We start from the raw sequence: 22,663 nt of genomic DNA on the forward strand, positions 1-22,663 counted from the left end.
TTCCAGGACCCTGGGACCATGACCTGAGTTGAAGGAAGACACTTAACGACTGAGCCACCCAGGCGCTTCTGGAATGTTCTGTATATATCTATGTAGTCCATGTAGTCCAGTGTGTCATTTAAGGCCCTTACTTGTTGATCTTTTGCTTAGATGATCTGTCCATTTCAGTGAGGGGAGTATTAAAATCCCCTACTATTATTGTATTATTGTTGATGTGTTTCTTCGATTTTGTTATTAACTGGCTTATATAATTGGCTGCTCCCTTATTAGGGGCATAAATAATTACAATTGTTAGATCTTCTTGTTGAATAGACCCTTTAAGTATGACATAGTGTCCTTCCTCATCTTTTATTATAGTCTTTGGTTTATAATCTAATTTGTCTGATATAAGGTTTGCCGCCCCAGCTTTCTTTTGATGTCCATTAGCATGATAAATGGTTTTCCACCCCTCACTTTCAATCTGGAAGTGTCTTCAGTCTAAAATGAGTCTCTTGCAGACAGCATATTGATGGGTCTTGCTTTTCTATCCAATCTGATACCCTTTGTCTTTTGACTTAGCTCATTTACATTCAGGGTAACTATTGAAAGATACGAATTTAGTGCCATTGTATTGCCTGTTAGGTGACAGTTACTATATATTGTCTCTGTTCCTTTCTGGTCTATGTTACTTCTGGGCTCTCTCTTTGCTTAGAGGACCCCTTTCAATATTTTCTGTAGGGCTGGTTTGGTGATTGTAAATTCTTTTAGTTTCTGTTTGTCCTGGAAACTTTTTATCTCTCCTTCTATTTTCAATGACAGCTTAGCTGGATAAAGTATTCTTGGCTGCACATTTTTCTCATTTAGTACCCTCAAGAGGTAAGTTTCTTTTTTTTTTTTTTTTAAAGATTTTATTTATTTATTTGACAGAGAGAGAGAGACAGCGAGAGCAGGAACACAAGCAGGGGGAGTGGGAGAGGGAGAAGCAGGCTTCCCGCCAAGCAGGGAGTCCGATGTGGGACTCGATCCCAGGACCCTGGGATCATGACCTGAGCCGAAGGCAGACGCTTAACGACTGAGCCACCCAGGCGCCCGAGGTAAGTTTCTAATACCAGTATTACTACTCATATATACTGGCTTTTGATTACATCACACACACAAACATTAATTATTCAATTTATAAGAATCAAACTAGGGTGCGCCTGAGTGGCTCAGTCGTAAAGAGCCTGCCTTCGGCTCAGGTTATAATCCCAGGGTCCTGGGATTGAGCCCTAAGCTTCTCCCTCTCCCACTCCCCCTGCTTGTGTTTCCTCTCTCGCTGTGTCTCTCTCTGTCAAATAAATAAATAAAATCCTTAAAAAAAAAAAAAGAATCAAACTATTACATGACAGGCAATCACCACAAAATCATGATAATCATAACAGTCCCAGTTCATTCTAGTTTGAAATCTACTCTGAGAATTCTAAGTTATAAAGTTTGTTCTGTCTTGCTTAAGTATACAATAGAATTTTTCATTTTACTTATCAGTGACCCACAAATATCAAGAGCTTCCAATATTTTTTAAATATGTAAAAATACATCTCAAGCCATACTCACCTCAAAGATTTGAACAAAGAAACACTTCAACCAGTGAAAATCCCATAAAAAATTACATTGTTTCCATATTCATTTCTACCACGAAACATACATAACCAGTGCCAATTTTTTAGCCAAACTGTTAAAATGTAGTATTTAGGGGTGCCTGGGTGGCTCAATCATTAAGCACCTGCCTTCGGCTCAGGTCACGATCCCAGGGTCCTGGGATCTAACCCCACATCGGGCTCCCTGCTCCGCGGGGAGCCTGCTTCTTCCTCTCCCCCTCCCCCTGCTTGTGTTCCCTCTCTCGCTGGTTTCTGTCAAATAAATAAATAAAATCTTAATAAAAAAAAAAAATGTAGTATTTATTATGCACTACACGTACTATATATACTTTCACCCTTATTATTTCCTAATCTTCACAACAATCCTTTAAGATTTATGATCTAGGGATGTCTGGGTGGCCTAGGTGGCTCAGTGGGTTAAGCATCTGCCTTTGGCTCAGGTCATGATCCCAGGGTCCTGGGATGGAGCCCCGCATCTGGCTCCTTACTCAGCGGGGAGCCTGCTTCTCCCTCTGCCTGCACCTCCCCCTGCTTGTGCACTTTCTCTGACAAATAAGTAAATAAAATATTTATTTTTTAAAAACTGCAGAGTCTTAAAAAAAAAAATTATTTAACAAAAAATGAAACTGCCTCTCATAAAGGTGAAGTAATTTATTAAGGAACCCACAACTTCTACATTGTAATGCTGTGCTAGGTCTTTTTTCCCCCTACAACCACTACGCTATCTCATCCACTTAAATGACAGTAATCGGGCTTTTTCCTGTGAAATCAATAAAACTCTTCTTGCCCTAAGGATATATGTTGCATAAATATAACGGAATTATATTTAAGGTTATGTTTCAATTTTTCTAGTCATTTCCTTAAATTTTTCACAAGCTTCATCATAGTAAAGATAAACTTAATTAGTATCAGTGATCCACAGTTTAGAACTTCACAGAGATGAATCAAGCAGCCTTCTACAAGTCATGATCACAATTTAAGAGTAAATTTGTATTGTAATCCACATACCTGATTCTCCATTTCTGGCAAGACAGCACTATTCACCTGCTCTCCCTTTTTGCCTTTCAACAACCGGTTGAGGTCCTGATAAATATCTTTTGTAAAAAAGTCAGTTCTTTTTCTTTCTGTGATCAGAACTCCTCCTCTCTGAATAACCTATTTTACAAGGAATAATTTAAATTACTTCAAGAAAAGGATTTAACAAAGAAATGAGAAAAAACTATACCACAAATACAGTAGCAACAGCTTAACCAATTATTAACCCACATTAAATTTTTATATAATGTGCAAGACATTGGTAACATATAAACAAGTATTTTTAAAATCTATAAGCTAAGTTTCCATGAAAATTTAAAATTAAGTTCACATAAAGCTTTCAAAAAATAGTCCCAATAGTAAAAACTCTTAATAGAGTAATAATACCTGTGGAATGCTGCTTAGATACTATCTATGCTAACAATGCCCATCATAGATTTGTTCTTTCCCAAGCAGTTTGTATGGCATTTGAGGCCCACAAAAAGAAAAGAATCCTTAGGGGATACATCGCTTAAATACCTAAATAAAGCACACACATACACAATCAGTACAATCAGAATTTTTTAAAAAGACTCGGTAAAATAAGAGGTTAAACGTCCCACTTGAACTATCAAAAAATAACCCTGAAGACCTACATCTTATTTATTTGATAAACCCATGCTAAATACAGTAATAAATTGGTGGTTTTTTAATGGACCTGAATAACCTCCCCCCACCCCAACTGTGAAAGCATTACTTTTTATCAGTTGTGATCCCCTAAAGATGACATTCTGTTACTTTTTTAGGAAGGAAGGAAGGAGAGGGGGAAATGATCTGAAGCAGAACAAGTCTTCAACAAAAAACAGCCTGTTCTAACGTCCTCTTAAAGATACAAAGTTCCTGGGGCGCCTGGGTGCCTCAGTCATTAGGCATCTGCCTTTGGCTCAGGTCATGATCCCAGGGTCCTGGGATTGAGCCCCACATCAGGCTCCCTGCTCCGCAGGAAGCCTGCTTCTCCCTCTCCCACTCCGCCTGCTTGTGTTCCTACTCTCCCTCTCTGTCAAATAAATAAATAGAATCTTTTTCGGGAAAAAAAAGGAGGCGCCTGGGTGGCTCAGTCGTTAAACGTCTGCCTTCAGCTCAGGTCATGATCATCGGGTCCTGGGATCGAGCCCCGCATTGGGCTCCCTGCTCCGCGGGAAGCCTGCTTCTCCCTCTCCCACTCCCCCCGCTTGTGTTCCCTCTCTCACTGTGTCTCTCTCTGTTAAATAAATAAAATCTTTAAAAAAAAAAAAAGATACAAAGTTCCTGTGAAAGATGAACATCAAGATTTTCCTGAAAATATGTTACTGTATTTAGATACAAAAAATTGACTTTTGAAGTTTTTGTTGTTTTTTTTTTAAATAAAACAGTGTCTATCATGTTAATTAGTCTTTCCTAGGCTTAGATTTTCCTCCATCACTAACTTGATTCCCTTACCTGCCTCAATTTTCCCATGTCTCCAGCAGTCTCTCCTCCTGGTAAAACACATTCCTTTGGTCCAATCTGAATCAGCAGAGCCTCCAAATTGGAGAACTGATCATTGTCGGGGAACTCACAAAGTCCTAGCTTCCGCTGTATGGAGTCAACATACCCAACTCCGACCTGTCTTTGGCCATCAACTGTAGATATTTTAACACCCACGACACCAATGGAAGCTGACATATCATTGTTACCAAAGAGAATGTCTTCAAACTGAGAAAGATTACCTGGAGAAGCCTTAACAAAGATAAAGAAAAATTTTAAGAACTGTTGACTGTACTTTAAAATTTTACTAGTAAACAAGCATTACCCAACCCTGACCAATTTTATTAACAAAATTTTCTCTTACAAAAAACTGCTTATAACAATATATTCCAATTATTATTACCTCATTTTCTATAAAGTATCCTCCCTATTTTTCCAATTATTTTCAGGACACTTGGTCATATCTAAAAATAAACGTATCAAAAGAGATTTTCAATTTGAAATTTGGCACTGGATTTATACACATAATCATTAAGGTGTCCAAAGTGATAATCCTATCAATGGTATGCTTAAATTTCTATATCCTGTGAAAATATCTACCCATTAGTTGCACATACCAGTATTTTCACTGACTATACCACACAGGAGACCAGTAAAATTAGCTAAAAATGCTGACCTCGGAAAGTCAATTCTCTATCAATATATTTATCTGTAAAAGGCAGAGATTGTTCTATATCAGTGATTTCCAAATACAGGGTCCTTGACCTATTTTCAGTATTTCAAAAAGATTAGAAATCTCTAAGACTAATCTTCTAAGACTACACAAGTCAACTAAAGGTTCAAGTTTCTTTGCTTTTGGCTGAACTTGTGTCAGGTCAGTGGGTGACACTACATATTTCAACCTGATCAGAAGCTGAAATATGCTGGTAGCATATGGCATTTTTGGGGGCAATTGACGGCCCATGCTATGAAACAGGAGATAGTCACAAATTGTCCAAATGACCATGGTGACAGCCAGTCTTAAGCAACCAACAGCCATCAACAGTTCAGTAGTTCCTGAAGGTGTTTAGCGTCATAATCATGACAATCATTTATTTTTTATAACATGATTCTAAATATCTTATAACTATGGATTGTTGATTAAAATCTGGATCAAAAATGAAATGGAAGGGGGCACCTGGTTGGCTCAGTCATAAGAGCATGGGACTCTTGATCTCAGGGTTGTGAGTCTGAGCCCCATGTTGGGTGTAAAAATTACTTAAAATCTTTTTAAAATTTTTTATTTTGCTTATTATTTTTTCTTAAAGTAGGCTCCATGCCCAACGCTTGAACTCATGATCCTGAGATCAAGAGTTGCATGCTCTACCAACTGAGCCAGCCAGGCACCCTTTAAAAAAATTTTTTTTAATGAAATGGAAAAAGCATTATCTTGCATTCAAATTTTAAAAGCAGATTCAATTGCAAATGTAAACATCGTACTTTTACGTATATACTTTGGATTTGCACAGATTATGAAGCACACCTTTAAAAAACTCTCAAAAGGGAACCAGTAGCTAATAAAATTGGGTTCTTGAAAATGATTAAGACTGGTAACCTGTGAACTAAATGGTATCCAAGATCTTTTCCTGCTCTGAACATACCACTGAGAACATGAGAAAAAAACCAATCATAGAGATCAACTATTTTAAATATCACTAAACTTTATCACAGAATCAATAAGCTAAAAAATGTAATGATAAATCAGTTTTTGCAGTTTTAGATCTGAACTTAACATGTCAGGATGAAGATACCACCTTTTTAATCTGATAAAAATAAATATTTGAAAAAAATGTCCCCAATGTAAAAGGTAGGGGTTAAGGAGAATTCATCTTGAAGGATTCTGATATGTCAGAGTGAGGTGTGATGGGCTGATAAGGTAATCTCTTAAACTTAGGATTCCACATTTTGGTGTTACTGAGTTCTGTGAAGAATGAGATAGAAAACATCACTTTGTGGTACCCTCAATTTTCTACTAAAATCTTTCAAGACATAGGCTAAAACTCTAAATAAAAGCCCCACCATTCTCAGGGAAACACCAATGAAAATCCCCAGGAAACTCTACAATGTTAAATGCTAAATTCTCCCACCCAGATATAATCTTCAGTAAATGTCTACATTTACAAAGGTGGGGAGGGGGAGAAGGACACACTATGGAACAAAGATTGAAGAAGATTATATTTGAGGATGCCTGGGTGACTCAGTTGGTTAAACATTTGCTTTCGGCTCCGGTCATGGTCCCAGGGTCCTGGGAACGAGTCCTGCATTGGGCTCCCTGCTCAGCAGGGTGCCTGTTTCTCCATCTGCCTGCTGTTCCCCCTGTTGCGTTCTTTCTCTCTTTCTCTCTGACAAATAAATAAATAAATCTTAAAAAAGAAAAAAAAATTATATTTGGGGTAGTACCAAGATCAAATGTTTAAGTATTCTATTAAACCTCACAAGAAAAAAAAAAATCAAAGGATTTTCAAATTGGAAAACATAAAAAAAAAAAAAAACCTTCTAATTTTACTGTTTATGGAGAAACAGATCCAAGAGAAGGTTGGGAAATTTGCCAAGGACACCCAGAGGGACAGCTGAGAAAAGAACATATGCTGACTATAAGCCCAGAGCACTGTCTCCCTTATCACACATTTACTCCCTTTCGAGAATAAATCTCGCCTCCCCAACTACATTCTAACCATTAATTTATTCCAGTATTATTGGGAACCTACTACTGGGAACCTACTCTGCAGGCACTGCATTTGAACATCAAACACAGGACCTTACAGACTAACAACGAAGGTATCATTATACAAAACAAAATAGCACTACTATGTCCATGAAGGCATAGAAGCATTCATGTCAATGAGCCTTTCTAGGGACACCAAGAAATATGATCACCATTAAAGTTCCTGACTTATAAAAAATTATAAAGTTAATGGAAGAGAAAGGACATACAAAGATACAAACACATTACAAATGTGTACAAATGAGGGGCGCCTGGCTGGCACGTGACTCGATTGTAAATTCAAGCCCCACGTTGGGTGCAGAGATTATTTTAAATTAATAAATAAAGTTTAAAAAATAAAAAAAATTTGAGAATAAAAAAGGGGGGGGTGCCTGGGTGGCTTAGCCAGTTAAGTGCCAGACTCTTGATTTCTGCTCAGGTCATGATCTCAAGGTTATGAGATTGAGCTGGCCTTGGGGCTCCTGCTCAGTGGGGAGTCTGCTTGAAAATCTCTCCCTCTGTCCCTCCCCTAACTTGCTCTCGAGCTCTTTCTCAAATAAAAAAATCTTTTTTTTTTTTAAAGATTTTATTTGAGAGAGAGAGAGAGAGAGAAAGGGATAGGGAGAAAGCACTAGCAGGAGCCCAACGTGGGGCTCGATCCCAGAACCCTGGGATCATGGCCTGAGCTGAAGGCAGACGCTTAACTGACTGAGCCACCCAGGCGCCCCTCAAATAAATAAATCTTTAAAAATAAAATAAAAAGGGCGCCTGGGTGGCTCAGTTGGTTGAGCGACTGCCTTCGGCTCAGGTCATGATCCTGGAGTCCCTGGATCGAGTCCCACATCGGGCTCCCTGCTCGGCAGGGAGTCTGCTTCTCCCTCTGACCCTCCCCCTCTCATGTGCTGTCTCTCTCATTCTCTCTCTCTCAAATAAATAAATAAAATCTTTTAAAAAAAAAATAAAAAAATAAAAAAATAAAAAATAAAAAAAATAAAAATAGGGTGCCTGGGTGGCTCAGTCTGTTAAGCGTCTGACTCTTGATTAGGTCATGATCTAAGGGTACTGGGATAGAGCCCCACGTCTGGCTCCATGCTCAACGTGGAGTCTGCTTGAGATTCTCTCTCTCCCTCTCCCTCTTGCCCCTCCCACTCATGCTGTCTCTCTCTTGCAAATAAAGAAATAAATAAAATCTTCAAAATTTTTTTTAATCTTAAAAAACAAATGTGTATAAATGAGATATTCGGGATACACTAAATCTGTGTGATACTACTTTAAAAACAGTAAAATCAAATCTTTGTTTAATGCTGGTATTCAATTTTATATAAAGTCTATTTTATTTAGGTTTCAGGGATACTGACTAAGCTCACATTTTCATAATAAGGATTTACTGAATTTCTAAATTGCTATTAAACTGTGATTTTAAAAACCACATGCTAACGAATATTTATTTCTCAAAACATTTTATTATCACAACCTGATTAAAATATTAAAACACACAACAGAATTCCCCCACATCATTATTTTTTCTACTCTTAAAACTCATAACCAAATTAAAGAGGAAGATAATTACCTTAAATGCCAAATACCAATCATTCTCCTTTGAGGCCTTATTTCCAGCTCTATTCTTATAAACTTCAACTCTATACTGTCGAACTAGAAGAAGATCTTTTACAAAAGATTCAAAATTCATTTTACTAAGCACAACACTCTCCAGAGTCTTTGTTCCTAAAGAAAAATATTAAAAATACATGTTACAGATTTGAGGATTTAAAGTAGTAAGTGTTCAAGTACTCAAAACAATGGCTCCCCTGAAGCTAAATTCTTCTCTCAGTAATTCATTCCTTCAATAAACTATTTATCAAGCACTTATTACTCGTCCCAGTTGAAGGGTATAAAAAGGTGTATAGATGTAGCACCCCACTCGGCCCCCTTCTGTGGAACCTACACATCAAAATAAAAAATTAAGAAGATACAAAGATAAAAAGAATGAATATATACATATATAGCTAAACTTACTTGTCCTTTCTTATAATTAGTTTCTCAGAAGTCTGAATAAAAGTCTTGTAACTATATTAGTGCTTGTACGGAATTAAACTTTTTCCAAAAAGTCCATAAAAATGAATTAGTCATTATTCACTGCAAAATGTTCTAGGTAACACAGATCAAAATTCAAAGGTTCAAAAAAGTACAGCAAAGGAGACTTCCCTTTCACCGATAGCCTACACATCCAATTCACCAGCCAAGTGCTATCAAGTTTATAAAATATATTCCCAAACACAAGCTGTGCACACAAGCATTACTTTGTTCCTCTCTTTTATCAGTAAGTGCATACTACAAACACTGTTCTATATCTTGGCTTTTTTTAAATTTTAATATATTCTGGAGGTTGTTCATCAGTACAATCAGCTCCTTTCTGTTTACAGCTGCAAACATTCCAATGGCTCTGAGGATGTTCTATAATTTAGTCTTACTGATGGACATATAGGTTGTTTCCAGTCTCTGCTATTACAACAATGCTGCATAAATAATCTTGTACATGCTTCACTCCCCAAACATGTGAGTACATCTGTAAGATAAAGCCCCAAAACTGGAAATTATCAAAGAATATGAGTAATTTTGATAAATATTGCCAGACTATTCTCCTTGGTTGGCTGTGGCAATTAATACTATCATCCATAAGTATGAGTGCATCTATTTCCCCTATCCAATCAACAACAAGAGTTTTAAAACTTTCTGGTCTTTATCTTAGATCACTACTCAACTGGGAACAATCTTGCTTCTCTAGCAGACATTTGCCAATGTCTGGGAACATTTGGGTTGTCACAACTGGGGGACGGAGGAAAGGGGAGTACTAATGGAATCTAATGGTGAGGCAGAGTTGCTGTTAAACATGCACAGGATAGCCCCTCACAACAACAAATTATTCAGTCCAAAATATCAATAGTGCCAAGGTCAAGAACTCTTATTAGATAGGGAAGTGTCCCACCTTAGTTTTGATTTGCAATTATCAATTTCCTACAAAATTAATAAAATCACCCATACCACCAAATGGAATAAAAACTCAATTTTCATACAGGAGAGGTAATACCAATTATTCATTTAAAGGTAATACTTGGGGGTTCCTGGGTGGCTCAGTCAATTAAGTAGCTGCCTTCAGTTCTGGTCATGATCCCAGGGTCCTGGGATCCAGCCCCACATCGGGCTCCCTGCTCAGCGGGGAGAGCCTGCTTCTCCCTCTCCCCCTGCTTGTGCTCTCGCTTGTTCTCTAATAAATATTTTAAAATAAATAAAAATAAAGGTGATACTTGTAGATTATGCTGACAATTCTGGATCTTATTAAAGATTTAACCTAAGGGGCGTCTGGGTGGCTCAGGTGGTTAAGCATCTGCCTTTGATTCCACGGTCCTGTGATCGAGTCCCACATCAGGCTCCCTGATCAGCAGGGAGTCTGCTTCTCCCTCTCCCTCTGCCTGCTGCTTGGCCTACCTGTGTGAGTGCTCACGTGCTCTGTCAAATAAATAAATCTTTGAAAAAATAAAAAAAAAGATGTAACCTGAATTTTTTTTTTTAAAGATTTTATTTATTTATTTGACAGAGAGAGACACAGTGAGAGAGGGAACACAAGCAGGGGGAGTGGGAGAGGGAGAAGCAGGCTTCCCGCGAAGCAAGGAGCCCGATGCAGGGCTCGATTCCTGGAACCTGGGATCATAACCTGAGCCTAAGGCAGACGTTTAACGACTGAGTCACCCAGGTGCTCCTGTAACCTAAATTTAGTAACAGATCATGCCAAGTACACATATCAAACATAAACAAGCACAAAGATTAATTAAATGACATAAGGCAATTGTTTTGTACAGCTAAGGACAGCTGAGACTTCCAATATCCCTTTCATTAGTTACAAGTACTAGCAAGAATTCCCACTGTCAGACACCCTGAAAAAGGGCTCCAATCTTGCCTAAGGTTCTTCCCTAGAACATTCCTCATTACCTCACCCAGGACTGGCAAACAAATATCTACAGGAACCAGGCAGGTACCAAACAAGCAAAGGAAGCCAAAAGAAGAGCAACAACAGAGCTGACATGACAAGTGGCTTCAAAAGAGACCATATGGAGTGGTGGGAACAGTGACAAAAGAAGGAAAGCACATCAGGTTAAAGGAGGAATCTAGACTATGTCAGAGAGAGCAGCCACTCAGCTCCAAACCCACTGCTGAACTGCAGGGATATTTACACCCCGAGTTTTCAACTGTGCAGATTTTTCAGAAGCAGCTCAAAATATGAATTTTTTCCCTGAAATCTCCCAATCTTTAAAATACAGGCAATCAGTTCAAACTTAGAGCAAAACACTATGTAGGCCACCAGTTTTCAACTCAGTATGTTTAACAGTCATTTTCTTAGAAACTTGAATAGACTGCTGTTTCTTTAGCTTGCATTTTTTTTAGCTTTTTTTATTTTTTTAGCTTGCATTTAGAAAGCAAGCTATATGAAAATTATGTTTACTCTAGAATCCCATTCAACAAGGCCTGTACTCACATTCTCAGAGGCATGTGCGAGACCGAAGGCCTCCAGCCTGCAACAGACTTCTATCTCCCAACTAACACTCACTCAGGATCAGAACCTGAGTGGAATGGTCGGCCCTATCTAAATTATTTCCTGGTTTGGGGGCGCCTGGGTGGTCAGTAGGTTACGTGTCTACTTTCGGCTCCGGTCATGATCCCGGGGTCCTGGGATCAAGCCCCACATCAGGCTCCCTGCTCAGCGGGAAGCCTGCTTCTCCTCTGCCTGCCGCTCCCCCTGCTTGTGCTCTCTCCCTCTCTGTCAAATAAATAAAATCTTTAAAAATAATTAATTAATAAATAATTTCCTGGTTTTGCCTAGCACTCATCCCATTTTGCCCAAGCCTCTCTTAGTTTTAATACTCAAAGTCCAATGTTCCAGGAGCCCCCTTGGTCCCAAGCAAATCAGAATGACCGGTCACCCTACCAATCCATCCAGTTGAATTCGACATGAGTAACATTATTCATTATAAAGACGTCATAAAAATAAAAATGAAGGGAAAAAAAACTTGCTCAAGAAAAGCAGCAGAGGCACCTGGGTGGCTCAGTCAGTTAAGTTTCCAACTCTTGGTTTTGGCTGAGGCCATGATCTCATGGTTCTGAGATCGAGCCCCAAGCTGGGTTCTGTGTGGAGTCCACTTTAGATTCTCTCTCTCTCCCTCTGCCCCTTACCCCTGCTAGTGCAGGGTCTCTCTAACAAATAAAATCTTTAAAAAAAAAAAAAAAGAAAAAGAAAAGAAAAGGAAAGCAGCAAACTAGAGTTAATACAAAATCAGAGAAGAATTTCTCCTAAAGGCACTGATAAACGCCACTGTATTACCAGCAACTTCCAGTAAACACAAGAGTTCAAAAACACTGTTTTTCAGGGGCACCTGGGTGGCTCAGTTGTTAAGCGTCTACCTTCGGCTCAGGTCATGATCCCAGGGTCCTGGGATCGAGCCCCGCATCGGGCTCCCTGCTCCGCGAGAAACTTGCTTCTCCCTTTCCCACTCCCCCTGCTTGTGTTCCCTCTCTCGCTGTGTCTCTCTCCGTCAAATAAATAAATAAAATCTTTAAAAAAAGAAAACAAAAAAACCCCACTGTTTTTCATATCATCCTTTAAATTAAAAGGCAAAATGTAAAGTCCAACTCAGCAAAAACAAATCTGAGAGGGAAAAAAAAACATTAGTCTGGCAAAATTCTGAAATAGCTCTTAAGTCATTAAACAAGTAGGATGTGCCTGGAGAACAGTCTTGACAGCATAGGGTTTTTAAAGCACCTGAAATTGAATGCCATCACAGGATGAACAAGCACTCTCAGATCCACAAGGCCCACCACTCCCTCTTATACCCAACTACTTTGCACATCAATGTTATCTACCTGGTTCTAGATAGAAGAATCCAGAGCAATCTGGTCTCTTTAATACTGACGCTTTCAACAGGAACACAGATTCATAACAGTGGTGATTTCTTAAGAGTGGGTGGGGTGAAGAGACAAATGAGGTGATTCCCCTCCCTCCATGGCCTCCCCTATCTCCATTGCTAATGTACAATCAGGCTGCCCAGCTGCCAAGGTTATCCTCCAAAGATACTATTTCTCTCAAAGGAGTTTCTGTGACATACTGGGTGGCAGTGCATTAAGTCTTATTTACTGACAAGCACCTAAAGTATAGCTACTCTATGTTGCTGGTAAAGAGACTGGCATTGTAGGCTTTGTCTAACCAGCTAGGAAGTAAAACTGACCTCCTGGTGTGAAATAAGGGGAACAGGAACAGAAAGCTACCCAGCCTCCACCTGGGGTACAGCAGAAGGAATAGCCTCAGGTTTGTACAAGATTCTTCTCTTCAAGAATAATTTGGAGACCCCAACCTCATTCACCTGACAATTACCATGTGCCTGCTACATGTGGACGTTGTCCCAGGGGCTAGGGTTCAGAGGCAGACATTAGTTAAAACATAGATCCTGCTCTCTAAGAGCTTTCAGTCTATTGGGATAGACAGGCAATAGGTAGAATAAATGCTGTGTCTAAGGTAAGGAGAAGATCCAAGAGCAGGGAATACCTAAGAGGGGCAGGGCAGCTAACCAGGCAGTCTTAACATGGGAATCAACAAAGGCTTCCAAAGGGAGATGCTTTCTAAGTTGAGTTTTGACAACAAAAGATGCACAAACTAAGTAACTTTCTTTTTCAGTGACTCACATTCCTTATTTATAAATTGGAGCTAGGTACTAACCCAACTCACAGGGCTTTTTTATAACACTGTGAGCACTAAAAGTTGAAGATTAAAAGTAGCTAAAAAGATAAGTCTAAATGCGAATAGAATGAGCCAGATAGAGAAAACAGAAAGCTACCTCTGAGAAGACGGGATTGGGATCCAGACCAAAGCAAAAGGCTCATCTCTTCACTGACACAATAGGGAGGAAAGAATGGGTACAGATGAAATTAAAAAGTATAGGTTCAGGAAATAACCCAAATGTCTGTGAACTGGAAAATGGATAAAACCAAGATATGGTATATCCATACAATAGAATATTATTTGGCAATAAAAAGGAATAAAGTACTGATAGCAGAGAGAAATCTTGAAAAGTGAAAGAAGCCAGTCATGAAAGACCACATATTTTATGATTCCATTTTTTTTTTTAATTTTATTTATTTGAGAGAGAGAGCGCACGCATGCACACATGAGCAGGGGGAGGGGCAGAGGGAGAGGGAGAAGCATACTTCCCGCTGAGCAGGGAGCCCAATGTGGGACTCGATTCCAAGACCCTGGGATCATGACCTGAGCCGAAGGCAGATGCTTAACAAACTGAGCCATCCAGGCACCCTTATGATTCCATTTTTATGAAATGTCCAGAATAAGCAAATCTAGAGAGATGGCAGGTTAGTGGTTGCCTAGCATTGGGAGAACTGGGGTGTGGGTGGGTGGGTGGGTGGGTGTGGGGGTGTGTGTGTGTGTGTGTGTGACTGCTAATGGGTACACGGTTTCTTTTGGGGACAAAAATGTTTTAAAAATTTACTGTGGGGGGGGCGCCTGGGTGGCTCAGTTGGTTAAGCGACTGCCTTCGGCTCAGGTCATGATCCTGGAGTCCCTGGATCGAGTCCCGCATCGGGCTCCCTTCTCGGCAGGGAGTCTGCTTCTCCCTCTGACCCTCCCCCCTCTCATGTGCTTGCTCTCTCTCATTCTCTCTCTCTCAAATAAATAAATAAAAAATCTTTAAAAAAAAAAAAAAAAAAATTTTACTGTGGGGGCACCTGGCTGGCTCAGTCAGTAGAGCATCCATCCAACTCTTGATCTCAGGGTCGAGGTCGAGCCCCATGTTGGGTATAGAGATTACTTAAAAAAATAAATAAAAATAAATAAATAAGATGCACTGTGGTGGGGCACCTGGGTGGCTCAGTCAGTTGAGTGTCCAAATCTTAGCTCAGCTCAGGTCTTGATCTCAGGGTCGTTGAGTTCAAGCCCCATGTTGGGCTCTACACTGGGCATGGAGCCTACTTTAAAAAAAAAAAAATGGGGCGCCTGGTGGCTCAGGTCATGATCCTGGAGTCCCGGGATCGAGTCCCACATCAGGCTCCCTGCTGAGGAGGGAGTCTGCTTCTCCCTCTGACCCTCCCCCCTCTCATGCTCTCTCTCATTCTCTCTCTCAAATAAATAAATAAAATCTTAAAAAAAAAAAAAAAGATGTACTGTGATGATGGTTGCTTAACTTTGTGAATATACTAAAAACCCCTGAATTATAAAACAAAACACTGAAATGTATACTTTATATGTGTGAATCAAAAATAAATAAATGTGTGAATCATATTTTATGTGAATAATACCTCAACAAACCAGTTATATTAAAAAAAAAAAAGTATAGGTTTGAGGGCAGGAAAATTGAGGGAGTTCTAACAATTTCTGCTTTCTATAGTCAGAGACAAGTCTGAATGCTAAAGAATGCTGGAAAGGTCATAGGCTCCGAGATTTGCCTCAAGTGCAAGTGCATGGGATCCTCATCAGGTATTTATAGTTCATCGGGCGCTACAGTCCAGATATAATTTACCAATCTAGGGTCATTTCTGCAATAAGCAATGCTGCCTAGAAACCTAACTAACCTTCTTAACTTGATCATGGTTTCCAGGTGGAATAGAGAAGCATAGGAAAAGGTTTTGTTAACCCTTTACCTAAATGGTATAATAATAAAATGAAGGAAAATTCCTCCCAAGAAACAAGTATGGGCAGCCTTACGTTATTTAAAAAGATGCTCGGTTACACTGCACCTTGCACAGTGAAAACTTCAAGACACCCACTTTGGGAATCCCCGGGACATTTTTGAGTCCCTCCTTCTTTCACTTATTTCAGCCAATTTCTAGTAACAAATGATCAATCTTTTTATAACTGTTATTATCCAGGGCAACTGGGTGGCTCAGATGGTTAAGTGTCTGCCTTCGGCTCAAGTCATGATCTCCAGGTCCTGGGACCCAGCCCCATGTTGGGCTCCCAGCTCAGCGGGGGAGTCTGCTTCTCCCTCTCCCTCTGCTTCTCCCCCTGCTTGTGCTCTCTCTCAAATGAATAAATAAAATCTGAAAAAAAAAAAAAAATTTTACTGTTATTATCCTACCCAAACACATATTAGGACAATCGTTTACCTAAAATGTGTGTTTGGCATAAACGTCTACCCTAAGAACTACATGCTTAGGAATAACTCACATTTACTTGCTAATCTCTGAAAAGTTAAATTCACCTTTAACACTATTCTCAACATGAATAGGAGGTGACTGTCTAGATTATTCTTAGAAATGCGCCCAGTAAACACCTACATTTTAACCTTTAAGAGCAATGAAAGGAAAATGTTTGTTTTTTAAAAGTCTATACTCCAGTATAGAAGATTCTGGATATTCATACTAAATTTCCTTCCCAATAAATGGCTGTAATGCTTAGCATCCATTACTCCTTTCATAATCTAAATTAGAAAAATAAAAGCATTAGAATCATTAACAGGTGCTTAGAAAAATCAGTGATTCAATTTACACAAACATACAAGGACGTTTATAACTTTTTACATCATTTTAAATGCTTAAGTTATTCTAAACTGCATAATACAAAAATAGGAGAGCTAAGTGCACTAGCCTTGAATAAGTTTAAAACTGGAAAGGAACTTAGACCATCATTAACTATGAAGCCATCCCTCACTATTTCTGGCTAGTCTTCACTGATCCTCATCTCTCTCCTCTTGCCCCTTCTAACCCAACCCCCATCTTACAGCCAAACATCCAACACACCACTCCACCTTGTCATCCAACCTCTGGGCCTACAGCATAAAATTTCAACTCAGTACAACAACAACAAAAAGTCTTTCATCCTCTGGCCCCACCCACCTGGGCTACCCTCCTCCAGGTTCTCTGCTCCATAGACACCAATCTGCCCCCTTTCAGGCCCTCTCCCCAGCAAACGTCTAGTCCTTCAAGACTCAAGTGGAATTTAGCTTCTCATCCAATGCTTCTTCTGTGGTCTCCAATTGTTGCCATTCCTGTTTCTATGCCTCTTCAACAACTTGCTATGGTGCACACCTCCACAGTTCTTCACCTTCAATTATTGATTATTTCTGCCTTGCTCTCCACTAGAGTGAGCTCTGTGAAGGCAGGGATACTGTCTTTCCCAGTGTCCATAACCCTGACACAGCAGCACTCAACAAATTTTTGTCTGATGAATGAAATATTAACATTCCACCTGCATGTGGCAAAGGCAGGACTAGAACCCACGACTCCTCACTCCCCCCAGAATGCTCTTTCCATCATCACAACGATGCCGGGGAGTAAAGCAATCAACATAATACATCTAGAACATCTAGCTCACATAGGGTGAGAAGTTTGTAGCCTTACAGGGAGAGATGATGCGGGGGAGATGGGGTCGGATTACGGAGGGCACGCAATGCCGAGCTGAGGCAAAGACATACGTTAGTAACCCAAAGTCACACAGCTATTAAGTGGAGGCGCCGCGACGTGAATCCAAGAAATTTGGCTCCAAGTCCGAGGTCTAACAGCAACCCGTTCCAGATCCCCACACTGAACCAGAGGTGTTAAGTGGAGTGTGGCAAAACCACATTGGTGACATGAAATGATCTCCCAAACCCCCTATTTTAAATCTCACTCGCGGACCGGAGTTTGCGGGGGAGATCTACAGGGCTAAGGCGGGGCCGCGGGCGACACCCACGCGACTGCTGTGCAATGAAAAAGAACAGTGTATTAAAACGCCTGCCAGGGTGGACGCTCCCTCCGTGTCCGTTGTTAGTTCAGGTCTGGGGCCGCTGCAGAGGGACACACTCAGGGCGGGGGCAGGGCAGGGGCGGATGGCGCCCCACTTGGCCAGGCAGCGGCCGGCGAAAGCGCCATCCCTGGGAGGCACCGACGTCCCCGCCCCCGTGCCTCCTCGCCCGAGAGCCCGCTCGCCGCCCGCGGCCTGAGGGGCGCCCACGCCGTCCTGGCCCTCACCTGCCGGCCCTATGTACTTGACTACCCCCTGGGTCTTGAACACTTCTCGGGCAGCCAGCAGCGCGTCCTCGTGGTGCGCCGTGTAGAAGTCGCCCCGGTCGAAGAGGCGCACCGTGGTGGTCGGCTTCTCCGGCATGGCCTGGAAGAAGCGCACGAAGCCGACCTCGGCCGCGCTCTCCAGCTGCAGCGTTTCCTTCGGCTGCACCGCCATTTCGGAACCTCTTCACCGCCTGCCAGAAGGAACTGCGCGACCCCCCTAAGCTCTTTCCCGCCTCCCTTCCCTCCCTCCCGTGCGGCGTCCGGCCTTTGCTGAGACACCCAATCACAACCACCGCTGCGTTTCGGTGGGTGGGAGTCCGCCGCGGCAGCCAATCATAGGCGGACGCGGCCCAGCTTCCCGCGCACGCTGGTAATTCTGTCTACTGCGCACGCGTAAACCTAGGTCGCGCGCCGACCCTGGCAGACGGCCATCCTTAAAAGATTTCAGGTCCAGGTGTTTCTGCCGCGCTCGCGTGGAATCCGGGTGGAGAGGTAGTTAAGGAAGGCGGCCAGGTGGGCCGCTCTGGCGGTTTTGAGTTTAGTACTCGGAAGCATGAGAGTGAAATCAGAAAGAACCTCGAGAACAAGGAAAAACCAGCCTTTTCCCCCATCACTACTTTTTTTTTAAAACTTCACCTCCTCTCTGAGCACTGAGTAATGTATACAATCGTTGAATCACTATATTGTACCCCTGTAAGTAACATAACACTGTACGTTAATACTGGAATTAAAAAAATAAAACTGCACCACCCTCTCTCCCTAACAGCCTTTCCTTTTCCTTTTTAACCAACTGCCAACATCAAGATTATAGGTTTTTCCATAACCTCCTTATTGCTCTGTACTAGCCACATTCTCGTTTCCTCCACTCTGACTCATTCAAAAACATTTTTTAAAAAGATTTTTATTTATTTGACAGAGAGAGAGGGAACACAAGCAGGGCGAGTGGGAGAGGAAGACTCAGGCCTCCGGCAGAGCAGGAAGCCTGATGTGGGCCTCGATCCCAGGACGCGGGGATCATGACCTGAGCTGAAGGCAGATGCTTAACGAATGAACCACCCAGGAGCCCACATTCAAAAACATTGATATGGCCTTCTATGTGCCAGCCTCTTCTAGAATCTGAGGATCACTAGTAATGTTCAGTTTGCATTCTAGTGAATGAATTCAGATGATACAGTAAGTAAATGTATAGTAAGTAAACCGTTAGAAGATAACTGTTCAGGTGAAAAACAAAGGTAGGATGAAATTTTTTTTTAATATTGAGCAAAAACCTGCAGGTCAGGATGTGTCCTGCAGTTAGCTGCCTTAGGAATGGTATTGTGCGCTCCTGTTAAGCTCACCCTTAGCCCATGGAAGCAGCCGCAACCTGGACTCAGCTGCAGAATTACCCTGGGGGGCTTTTCAAAGGTATTCCTGGGCCCCACCCACATATAAAGGCTTGGAATTTCTGAGGGTGGGGTGTTGGGATGTTTTTAAAAACCTCCTTGGGTAGTCCTGACAATCAGTTCAGTTCTGAAACCACTGGCCTGCAAGTTAAAATTCAAATACCTTGGGAAGCAGAGGAAGTGGATCATCCAACTGCAGACTACTTTGCAACAAACTTACAGCTCCCGCAGCCTGCAGTACTTCTAGCCTCTCACTGCAGCTCTGGGATCTGGGCCAGTAAATTCCCCTTCCCTGGCACCTGGCTGGCTCAGTCCATAGAGCATAAGACTATTGATCTCCGGTCCTGAGTTCAAGCCCCATGCTGGGCCGAGAGCTTACTGAAAGATAATAATTATAATTAAAATAAATTCCCCTTCCCTTTCAACACTTGTGGCTCCAACACAAACTTGGCCCTCTTCTGGAATGGCCCTTTCCTGCTCTTTGTCTAGCAAACTGCTAGTTATCATTCTGTCTTCCAGGCCCAAATGTCTCCTCAGTCAAACCTGTCCAGTTTCCACAGGTATAATTAGTTGCATTATCTTCTGGAGTACCACCTTATTCATATTCATATTATAACTATTCGCTGCATTGTTTTAGAGATACCTGTTCACCTCTTGGACTAAGCACTTGGAGAGGACACCAATGGGTGTTTATAGTTAATTATAATGGCTACTCTTCATCAGCATTCATGGACTGTCAGGTGTTTTCCTTTGTTTTACATGTGTTTACTGTTTTAATCTTCAAAACTCTTGGTATTAGGTACTATTGTTATTCTTATTCGACAATGAAGAAATTGAAACTTGGAGATGTGAAGAACTTACCCAAGATTACAGAGTTGGTAGTAAGTGGTAGAGCTAGAGTTCTGTCTTGCTCCAGATTCTGTATGCTTAACCATCTGTGTGATGTCATTTTTTTAAATGTTGGTGTGTTGGTGGGGTCTGGAGCTGACAGCCAAGAAAGAATTCTTGAGCCGTCTTCGGTGCAAAAAGGTGGTTTTATGAAAGCATGGGACAGGACCCGTGGGCAGAAAGAGGGATTGTGCGGGGCAACTGATTATATACCTCGGGGCTGAAGGGAGTAAAGAGAAGGGAAGTTCCAAAAGAATTTTCATATGCTAAAGAAGACTCAGGATCCTGGAGGAATGTTATAATCTGTCTATCTCAAGCATCTGTCAATGGACTGCAGGTTATAAGGACGTTTAATTTTATCTCCGTTTCCCTCTGCCTTTGTTTCCCACGTTGTGTATACCATAAGGCCTGGCACCTATTGGGTGTGCAGGAAATGTTTGTAAATAAATGAACTATGGCTCACAATAACTGCTTCTATATAACTTGGCTTTGAGTGTCATCTCATCTCTCCCCTTTCCTAGTTCACATTCTAAATAGTTCAGAGGGGGGCAGCATGGTAATAATAATATCTACCTCCAGGGTTGATGTGAGGATTAAAGGAGGTAATAGCTTTGAAAATATTTTGTAATCTTGGAGCATCTGGGTAGCTCAGTCGGTTAAGTGTCTGACTCTTGATTTCTGCTTAGGTCATGGTCTCCGAGTCATGGGATCAAGCCCAGTGTTAGGTTCCATGCTCAGTGCAGAGTCTGCTTGGGATTCTCTCCTTCTCTCCCTCTGCCCCTTCCCCACCCCCACCTCCTGCATGTCTCTCCATCTCTCTCTATAAAATAAATAAACAAAATCTTTATATTTTGTAATCTTTTGTAAACAGCTGAGCAAGGAACCTGATGCAGGACTGATTCTAGGATCCCAGGATCATGACCTGAGCCGAAGGCAGACGCTTAACTGACTGAGCCACCCATGCGTCCCAATAAATAAAATCTTCTTAAAAAAAGTAAGGCCTATGTATATGCTGCCTACAAGGGACTCATCGGAAATCTAAAGACACGTGCAGATTGAAAGTGAAGGGAGGGAGATGCATTTGTTATGCAAATAGAAGTGAAAAGAAAGCCAGGGTAGCAATACTTATACTGGACAAAATAGACTTTAAAACAAAGACTACAACAGGGGACAAAGAAGGACATTATATAATCATAAACAGAACAATCCAAGAAGATATAAAAATTATACACATTTATGCACCCAACATGGGATTACCCAAATACATAAAGTACTTAATAGTCTAATAACAAACATAAAGGAAGTAATTGATAGTAATACAATAGTAGTGGACTTTAACACCCCACTTACATCAATAGACTGATCGTTCACATGAAAATCAACAAGGAAACAGTGGCTTTGAATGACACATTGGACCAGATGGATTTAACAGATATATTCAGAACATTCCAACCTAAAACAGCAGAATACATATTCTTTTTAAGTGAACATGGAACATTTTCCAAAGTAGATCAAATATTAGGCCACAAAACAAACTCAACAAATTCAAGAAGATTGAAGTCATACCATGCATCTTTAAGATTTTATTTATTTGAGAGAGAGAGAGAGAGAGAGCATGAGTGGGATGAGGGGCAGAGGGAGAAGCAGAGTCCTCGCTGAGCAGGGAGCCCGATGTGGGGCTCAATCCCAGGCCCCTAAGATCCAAAGGCAGCTGCTTAACCAACTGAGCCACCCAGGTGCCCCCCATGCATCTTTTCTGACCACAATACCATGAAACTAGAAATCAACCACAAGGAAAAAATCTGGAAAGAGGACAAATACAAGGAGGGTAAATAACATACTACTAAACAATGAAATCAAGAAATCAAAGAGGAAACCAAAAAATACATAGAGACAAATAGAAATGAAAACACAATGGTACAAAATCTTTAGAATGCAGCCAAAGATGTCTAAGAGGGATATTTATAGCAATACAAGCCTATCACAAGAAGCAAGAAAAATCTCAAACAACCTAACCTTACACCTAGTGGAGCTAGAAAAAAAAAAAAAGAACAAACAAAACCTAAAACCAGGAGAAGGGAGGAAATAATAAAGATTAGAGCAGAAATAAATGAAATGGAAACTGAAAAAAACAATAGAATGGATTAATGAAACCAAGAGCTAGTTCTATGAAAAGATCAACAAAATTGATAAACCATTAGCCAGACTCATCAGAAAAAGAAAGATAACTCAAACAAAATCAGAAATGAGAGAGGAGAAATAACTGACACCACAGAAATACAAAGGATTATAAGAGAATATTATGAAAAATTATATGCCAGCAAATTGGACAACCTAAAAGAAATAGATAAATTCCTAGAAATATATAACCTCCCCAGACTGAATCAGGACAAGATAGAAAATTTGAACAGACTGATTACCAGCAATGAAATTGAATCAGTAATCAAAAACTCCCAACATGGGCACCTGGCTGG

The 22,663-nt window shown here is 40.9% G+C and overlaps 1 protein-coding gene across 3 annotated transcripts in view; it reads right to left on the reverse strand.

Annotated features, from left to right (window-relative positions):
- The window catches only part of MSH2 (mutS homolog 2), a 222,312-nt gene extending 204,167 nt beyond the window's left edge, over window positions 1-18,145 (reverse strand). For 2 of the 3 annotated variants that reach the window (XM_032411027.1, XM_032411025.1), the window contains exons 1-4: window positions 17,881-18,145; window positions 8,450-8,604; window positions 4,110-4,388; window positions 2,625-2,771 (exon numbers count right to left, since the gene is read on the reverse strand). In XM_032411027.1, the coding sequence (XP_032266918.1) occupies window positions 2,625-2,771; window positions 4,110-4,388; window positions 8,450-8,604; window positions 17,881-18,091 (792 nt within the window). In that variant the 5' untranslated portion in view covers window positions 18,092-18,145. The remainder of the gene's footprint in view (window positions 1-2,624; window positions 2,772-4,109; window positions 4,389-8,449; window positions 8,605-17,880) is intronic. The other variant, XM_032411028.1, reaches the window with a different exon arrangement.
- Between the last annotated feature and the right edge of the window lie 4,518 nt (window positions 18,146-22,663).

The sequence above is a fragment of the Phoca vitulina genome, unplaced genomic scaffold, assembly GCF_004348235.1.
Source record: "Phoca vitulina isolate PV1807 unplaced genomic scaffold, GSC_HSeal_1.0 scaffold12, whole genome shotgun sequence".
Lineage (NCBI taxonomy): Eukaryota > Metazoa > Chordata > Mammalia > Carnivora > Phocidae > Phoca > Phoca vitulina.